Here is a 9,248-nt window from a genome sequence, read left to right on the forward strand (position 1 = left end):
AGACGTAAAAGAATGGGAAGGGCTGTAGAATGGAGATGGTGTAGCATACTGATGTGGATATCATCAGGTCCCAGTGCCGTTGGCCGGCCCACAGAAAGTGTAGACTAATTCTAGAAGAGTATAATGTACGTTATACGGCTCCAATCCAATGGAGAAATCTAAGGGCAATTGCTCTCTGGTAGGTTTAGACACAAGAAATGAGGGACAGAGGTGAAGCCCTCGGGAGATACGGACAAAATAGTTCCCGATTTCTGTGGCAACTTCTAAAGATTCTGCAACATAAACTCCAGCAACCCGCAAAATGGGAGCTGGGTCAGGAGTGTAATTACCACACAATTTCCGCACCTTTTTCCAAATCTCGCACATAGGGGAAGACGAGGTAATGGTAGACACGTAGTCTCACCAACAAGAGCATTTAGCGTCGTGTATGACGTGGCGAGCAACTGCCCTTGCCCACTTGAAATCCAACAGACACTCCGCGGCACGGTTATACCAGTAATGGCCCCACGCAGCACATTTTAAATGCACTGCGTGCATGCATGTAGGAGACCACCAAGGTACATGTCTGAGAATGCCTGCCTGAGGTTCGGGGATAGAACGAGTTGCCGCAGTTAGGGCTAAGGTTGAAAATTGGTGCGCCAGTTCATCAATAGACGACGAAAGGGGGCCCTCGCAACAGGTGGTAAGATGGGAGTATAAGTCCCAATCTGCTTGAGCAAACTGCCAACGAGGGTTACAAAACGGTCGGGTGGGGGAAAAAAGGGGGATATGGGGAGGGTAGGGTAGGGTAGAGAGGTGGGGGGGGGGTAATTAGGTTCGGTCAAAGAAAGACTACCAAAATGTCCAATTCCTCACACTGGTAGCCTCTTTACCACTACCAGGAGCCCCCCTTAACCCTTTGGCTGTCGCAATCCCCTTTCTGAAACTGTCATTCTATGTTGCAAAATATTTGAGAAAAAAAAAAAGAAATTTCTTATGAAATGATAGAGAATCTTTTCCCGATGCTAATGACACCAAAAGTACGAAATTTGATCGAAAACTTACAGAATTACACTCCCGCAAGGTTAGTGATCTCGGCGATATACGTATACACATCGGCGATTTCACCAACTGAGCCCTATTTTTGGCCAATTCCATTCTTCCACTTGACCAAACTTGTAGCAATTTCTTTTAAACTCCATTTTTTCTATCAACTGAGTAAAAGAAACTGCCTATTTACCAATTTTAACTACCCAATAAAGTGGTCAGAAATTGGCAATTTGACTAATTTTACGCAAATTAAAATAGATGCCAATTTCAAAATAGGGTCCAGAATAAACAATGCAGACATTCATGCCACTAAAATAACATCCTCTGTTCATTAGTCACATCTCCAGGCTCCTCTTATATTACTTTTGCTTTCTATTTTGATTTTTTAATCACACAAAAAATAGAAGATTTACTATGCAGACTACTGCATTATTGTAAAAATGGTATAAATAATATCAGTGCACTAGTGAAAGAATATTAGACTCCCCCAGTTGACATGTATTGGATGTGTGGTGTGATTTGTTCACTCTTGAACATTGGTAAAAATCGAACATTTCTGCCACTTTGAGCTCAATTTCAAGGTCATTTTCATTGTGAAACTAATCAAAATAAATCACCACTATTTCTGTAATATGTTTTCCATTATATCAAATGAGACCATGAAAACGAGACTACAACGATAAATACATGTACTATACGAAAATGTACCTCAAAGTCGGAGTTTTAATCCAAAAACACAGTCGGATTTTTTTTCTCACTGTGCACTGCATGCTGCAGGATTTTTTTTTTATGCAGTGCACACTGACCACACAGACCCATTCTCTCACATGTGGGCCTACCAGCTTTCTCCTGCTTGATTTGAAGCCACTAGAATTATTGAGTATATATATGTTTGAAACACTGGTTCGTAAGATGTATAAATACGGCTGAAACAGTCAAAGGGTTAAAAAGGTACCCTTCCTAAAGCCTCCTTGTTCATCTATCCTACTCTCCATTTTACTCTTAATTCTTTCAATATAGCTCTACCATACATTTTACCAGGTATACTCACCAGACTTATTCCCCTATAATTTTTGCATTCTCCTTTGTCCCTGAATAACTTCACAAAATGTCACCTTGCTCACACTCCAGCAGCTCGTCAAGTCCCAAAAACCATTTGCCTTCACTCACTCCTATCTAACATGCTCCCACAGGCCTGCTGGATGCCCAAGCCCTGCAACAGACAAATCCTCCTTTACCCCCCTCTCTCTCCAACCTTTGCTAGGGAGACCCCTACCTTGCCTTCCTTCCACTACAGATTTATACGCCCTCAAAGTTATTCAATTTTGCTCCATTCTCTCTAAATGTCCAAACCACCTCAACAACCTCTTCTCAACCTTATGGATAATGCTTTTATTAGCTCTGCACCTCCTCCTAATCTCCAAGCTACAAATTCTCTGCATAGTATTCACACCACACATTGCCCTCAAACATGACATCTCCACTGTCTCCAACCTCCTCCTCACGGCAACATTCACAACACATGCTTCACACCCATATCAAAGCATTTGTACCACTATACTCTCATTCATTCCCCTCTTTGCCTCCATGGATAATATTTTTTGTTTCCACAGGGAATAGCTCAGACCTCAGTCCTATTGAGAATGCCTAGAATGTCATGAAAAATAAGATTAAATACTGCCACATTTCATCCATGTTGTGCCTGAAGCAGGAAATCAAGGCCATTTGGGTCAACCAGTTATCTACTTCAGAAATCTGAGTGAAAGGATGCCCTAATGGCTTCAAATGGTCAAGGCCAAGGAGGAGACAACAAAATATTTATGCAAGTACCAAGTTTTAAAGTTTTTGCTTTATAATGTTTAAACTGTAATAAAAGGGAGGTCCAGAATATTTTTGTGGACACTGTATATCAGCTTGGAGATTTACAGTGTCCTCAATGGATGACACTAGTGTAAATTCTAGTATTGTCTGCAAAGGAAGATAAGGCGCTATGGTTTATATCTCTGTCTATGTCAGATATGAGGCTGAGAAAAAGGATGGGGGTGAATACTATAACTTGTGGAACAGACACAGAGGGCTGAGGAGGGGTTGTTGAGATGGCTTGAACATTTGAAGAGGATGGAGAAAATTAGGATACTATGAGATCGAATAAATCTGGGGTGGAGGGGTAGAGGTTGTCCTAGGATAGGCTAGAGGGAGGGGGGGGTAAAGGATGTTTTGAGTGGTAGGGGCATGGACATCCAATAAGCTTGTGTGAATAGATTAGAAAGGAGTGGTAAGTACAGTGGTTGCACTCTGAAGGAGGGGTGGGGATGTTATGATTTGGAGGGTTATCTGAACGTGATGTCGGCCCCCTTCTGGCAAGGCAGTGACTGAATCAGCAACAATGAAAGTGTTTTCTTTTTTGTCAAGTCGCCCTACCTCTGTGGGAGACAGCCAGTGTTAAAGAAAAAAAAGTGATTGAATACTACAGATTTTGTGCAAGTTATGGTGAAGAAATCTGGGAAGAATAAAAATGGTACAAAAAGAGACTTGCTTAGAAAGAACAAAATAGGGAGAGAGACAGCTATAGAACTACATGAAGAACCAAATGCTTCAACACTGTCACTAATGTATAGCTGTGAACCACTGGTGTGGCACTAACTTGGTAAGCCCCATTACAGTAATGCAGATAAATAATCTGAGGGAAATATGCAATGTCATAAGGACCAATAAAATAAAATGTGATAAAGCAGCAAGATATGAACTACTAATGAATCATGAGCTTGGAAAGTGATGCTATAGTGGTATAGTCATACGAATGAAAAGATGATAATGAGGAGAAAAAGTACAGTATGTTCAAGTGGGCTGGGGAAGAGAATGAAGATTTCAAGATGAGGCTTATATGAAGGGTAAGACAATGCAACATGCAAGTTAAAAACACCTGAGAAGTGGCAGTGAACCAGACTGGGAGCAAACATTATTAATTTGGAATGAATGCTTGACATTTTAGTAGACAATTCACATGGAATACTTTACACATAGTCTATGAAGTGACCAAGATACTGCTTATGAAATATTGCTAGTATGAGGCACTGTACTGACTTCCAGTTATGCTATTAAGTGTGGATAGTATTATGAAAAGATTTACCTTCTGTATTTCTACAGCTTTCCCCAGCTTTGCACAGGGGATGCAGTCCTGAAAAATGGCCTTCACTGTGAAACTGTGCATAGTGGGACTAACAGTATATGGTAAAGTAGAGATGCATTCTCTACTCCTAAGTTTTTTTTCACTCATGCCATGGAAAAAAAATTGTACTGCACATTGCACTACAGGCAGTCTAGACTGTAATCTACACAAAATTTTAGGCTAAAATACATGTGCTATTGTTGTTTGTCTCTTTACTTCAAACCTCACAGAAAGTAATGAAAAAATATTGACAAAGCCTTAATTGTGTAGGTAGCCCAATCTCCTTCTCACCCTCCCATACATCTCCTGTCTTCCTCTTGCATTATAAAACAACATGATCTATTGAATGTGGGATGAGCTCATGCAGTATGACATGCTGGGATGCCAGCAGCATTGTTAACTTGAGTCACAGTCCAAATATCACTTGTAACAAGGTATGTACTCTCTCTTCACAAAAGTCTCCTGCCTCCCTCTCTCATTTTTATCCTTTTTTATTTAATTTCATAAGTACAGTAAACTCCCATAAGAAGCACTTTTGTATAGTGCAAAGTGTAAACAAACAACTATTAAGATAAAAAAAATTATTAAAATGCACAGCAGAATATTGCCCAAAAACACAGATTTTCAAATTTCTTGACAAGTGGCAAGTGCACAATTACATGATCCATCTCCCATAGTCTTTCATTTTCAATGCTGTTATGTCCATCATTCATCCTCTTCCCAACCAACTACACTTTCCCAGCCATGTACTAATTTTTATCACCATCACCATTGTTTGGACAACATATATCCAGAGTCCCCAATGCAGGGCTTAATATGGAATGTGGCCCTTAAAACTCCAACATGGCCACCCAATCTCATTTGTAGATATTAACTATGGTAAACTAGTGCATGTGATGCTCCAGATGCTACCATATATTATTATTTACAAACCCCACCAAAATATGCAGCAACAGCAGCAGCACTGCTGTCGGTTTCAACAGCAGTAGCAGCAGCACTGCTGTCGGTTTCAACAGCAGTACCAGCACTGCTGCCAACATCAACAGTGTCTGCTACAACAGGAGAGGCAAAAATGTATGGGAAAGTCTTCAAGCTACTACCCATGTTTACCTAGCAATAAATAAAAACAATAGCAGAGAGAGCACTGCCAAGAGGTAGATGTAGTGAAGGCAGCAACACAAAAAGCAACAGTTTGCACTTGATTTCAAGGAAGCCACTGACAACTTAGCCAGTGCTTGTTTATATATCGTCCAGAGAATATCTGCACCTTAAAAAAAAAAGCAAACAAATAGCGTTTACTTCTTGTTTGGCAGTCTTAAAAAGATAGAATACATGACTAGGAAACTGGACTGAGTGGCAAGTCAAGTTTACATTTCTTTGTTACAACACACTGGGATACTGTATGTGAAAATACATTATTGTTCTAAGAATCCCAGTGCCTTGGAAGGTCAGGACAACTTGTGTTCATCATTTATCTGATTTAATATGACAGAGTGAAGGCAATTAATGAGTAGATGGAATGCATCCAGGGACAATGATGAACGGAGAGAAAGAGGCAAGTGGTTAGATTTCTACCTCCTCAGAGTAGTTCATGTAGGTAGTCACTAATGTTTATACATCAAAACAAAAGCTTATTAACTACTTTAGTTAGCAGTGGTAAATTAGTACATCCCAGAAACTACCAGGTTATGAATAAAAGCATGAGGAAAGGTTAAGGATGGGTGTGACATTTAATGTATGTTCAACATGGTCCCTTCACAGAAAAGCATTTTTAATTATATATATGTAGCTAGTGATGTGGAGGGTCAGGGCCACACCATACCAAATCAAGGACCAGGTATCTACTGCAAAAATAAATTACATGCTTAGAATCCAGTACTGTACTGTATTTCAAAATCTTTTTCAAGAGTTAACTTTGAGATACTAGAAACTTTACCAAATTTACAGTTCAATTAACACTTGTCTGTTTCCAAAACGCAAGAAACGCTGGTTTCAGAATGCAGCCTGTGCTTCTTGTGAGAGTTTACTACATGTCAATCAATGAAAGAGAGCGACTCAACACATTTTAAATGAATATTATAACATATCAAACATTTTGGAGTGGCAAAAGCTTCCCTCATGCCATCCCCTACTATAATTTGTTATCTCTCTTATTTAAAGTTTTAAATACATTCCATAAAAAAAACACCATACATGTTTAGTGAAACTGGTGTTCAAAAATAAAGCATGCACAAATGAAACCATGCATTTAGAAGAGTGCAATGTGGGAACAGATGTATCTTCCTGTACAGTACTTTTTTATATGCAGTATTACTTAGACTGCCAGTAACAATCATCTTACGATTTTTGTATTATGAAAATGGTATACAATACTGGTAAGTTGATGAGTGAGACATCTGCAACCATTGTGTATCTATATTGGTGAAATATTTTGCATATACATACATTAAAGCTTCTTCAGTCAAATACAGAGGTAACTAAAAGTATGAAGACAGCAGTAGTAGTGGCAAGGTAAAGATGAAGTGCTCAGTTCATCAAGGTTGATGAACTGATCATATCTTTACTTTGCCACTACTTCTGCTGTATCCATACTTTTAATCACCTCTGTACTTGACTGAAGAAGCTTATTGTGTAGGTGGGATGTTCCAGCAATAAAGATACCCAACTTTTGCACATGTGTCAACTCATTACCATCTTTGTCTACTCTTGCCTAGCATGTACAATGATGACTACTACATACTGTTTATGGACTGTGTTTATAGCTATAATGGATAGACATACACACACGTAAGACAGATACAACCTGAAGGATACCTAAAGTGTGTTTTCAGGATCATCATCCCTGCAGTCCAGCCCCAGACTAGGCCTCCTGGTGAAACAAAGCCTCACTTATAGTACCTAGGTGGATCAAAGCCTCACCTGAAGTACAGCAGGTGAAATGTCCGAGAAGCTAGACTTTAGACGGGGAAACTTTGTGGGGTTGAAAGAATTCCTGAATGAAGTGCTGTGGGATAGAGAACTGGAAGGAAAGTCAGCTGATGAAATGGAGTACCTAGTTGGAAAATGCCAGGAGGCAGAGGAGACCTTCATACAAAGATAATGCAGGAACAGCAAAGACAAAATGAGCCCTAGGTTCAATCAGGGCCTCTAAAAATGTGACAAAAAAGAAAAGCATAAGAGATTGGAAAAACTACAGAAAGTGAAGGACAGATAAGAACAGAGAAGCAGGTAGAGAAAAAGAGAGGCTGGGTGACAATCTGAGAAAGACACAGATGCAAAGGACAAGTGTGAACCAAAACTGCTTCAAAGCCACACCAGAAGAAAGTCCACAGTAAGAGACCAGGTAATTATCATCTGAAGAAGAAATATGACAAGTCTGTAACGTGGAGGTCTTCTCAGTGGAAACGGGAAATACCAGAAGCTGTAAGGGAAAGGGGTACACTGACAGTACTGGATACCAGACACACAACAGGAAAAGATGTCAAGAAACTTTGAAATGGACCTGGATACATCAAAGTTAATGGGACCTAATAAGGTGTCACCATGAATGCTGCCAGAGGGAGCAGAAGTACTATCTGAACCACCAACTATGATCTACAACAAGTCAATGAATATGGACACAGAGTAGAGTAACAGTAAGGGATGAGAAATCAGAATGGGAGGAATGAGTGGGGTTCCTAATGTTTAGTACTAGGACCATCGCTGTGTACAGTAAGGCCCCGCTTTACGGCGTTTCGCCTTACGGCGTTCCACTAATACGGCGATGTCAAATTATGACCATAATTTGCTATACGGCAAGCAGTCTTTTAAATACGGCGCCCCCCACCCGGTTTGTTTACATTTTCCGTGACCACATCTATTATGTCAGGAAACTTTCCAAAATTTCAAGTGTTTTAAAGTTACTGCATATTTTATATGTACTCTGATACTTATACTTATGTGTACTTGTACCTAAATATACTTACACATTGTGCTGGTGTGCAGGTACACATTAAAATTGCTAAGTCTCTCTCTACTCATGATGCCAATACTACGTAATAATAATCACTCTTGGGCACACTAAATGTCTTATTTTACATCAATATAGGCATTTTCATTTGATATTTTCCTCAAAATTATATATGAAACCCATTACATAGCATATAAACATGATACATACACTCAGAATAAAAATTGATGTAAATATGAGATTTGTTTACAAAGCAGCTGTGTAGGTGGTGTCGGAAGAATTACGTTTTCTCTAGTCAAACACTGGGGGGTAACTGTAGAAAAATATTCTTTTCGTATGCCTTTACTCTATGTATAGCAATTCACGACCCTTGTGGGTTTAGTGCTTTTTATAATAAATAATAATAATTATTATTATTAATATTAATAATATTATTATTATTATTATTATCTTCATTCACTCTAAAACTGGTGTGTTGCTGTTTGTTTATTCTGAACTAACTTGTACAACTTGTACACAATGTAAGAGTATTTGTATTGCAAGGTAATTATTATTAAAATAAAAAAATATTGAGGTAAATGTTTTACAAACTCTTACAAATGGACGTGAATGAACTAAAAGTAGACACATATTAATACGCATTTATTTCGCTTGACCAAGTGATCGCCCACTACCTGTTCAGTTTGTGTTCTTACATTGTCTCAACTCTGTATCTCGTTCTCTCTCTCGTTTACTCTTTCGTTAACTAGTTGGCTCTCATTGACGATGGCGTCTAAGGTTAGCTGTAATAAAAAGAGAAGTCGTAAGCCTCTTGTTTTAAGTGCCAAGTTAGAGGATGATGGTGTGCCATTCTGATTTTATTCAATAAACATCCTGCCACTCACCTCTCACACATTAATATTAATATTTTAAGGTACGTAATACATGTACTCTGTGTGTATCTTACCTTGTATTGTGTTTTTAATGCCTATTTCTATTGCTAACTTAATATAAGTTAGTGTAAACTTGTTGTCTGGCATTTATTGCATATTTTATATGCTCTGATAATAATACTTGTGGACCTATGTGGTAGCTGGGTGGAGGGACAACATTACGTTTTCT

At 38.9% G+C, this 9,248-nt stretch overlaps 1 protein-coding gene across 2 annotated transcripts in view; it reads right to left on the bottom strand.

Annotated features, from left to right (window-relative positions):
- Nucleotides 1–4,321, bottom strand: part of LOC128686123 (guanine nucleotide-binding protein G(q) subunit alpha) — a 37,932-nt gene extending 33,611 nt beyond the window's left edge. For both annotated transcript variants that reach the window (XM_070083338.1, XM_070083337.1), the window contains exon 1: nucleotides 4,160–4,321. In XM_070083338.1, the coding sequence (XP_069939439.1) occupies nucleotides 4,160–4,306 (147 nt within the window). In that variant the 5' untranslated portion in view covers nucleotides 4,307–4,321. The remainder of the gene's footprint in view (nucleotides 1–4,159) is intronic.
- Between the last annotated feature and the right edge of the window lie 4,927 nt (nucleotides 4,322–9,248).

This window comes from Cherax quadricarinatus, chromosome 9 (genome assembly GCF_038502225.1).
Source record: "Cherax quadricarinatus isolate ZL_2023a chromosome 9, ASM3850222v1, whole genome shotgun sequence".
In the NCBI taxonomy this organism is placed as follows: Eukaryota; Metazoa; Arthropoda; class Malacostraca; order Decapoda; family Parastacidae; genus Cherax; species Cherax quadricarinatus.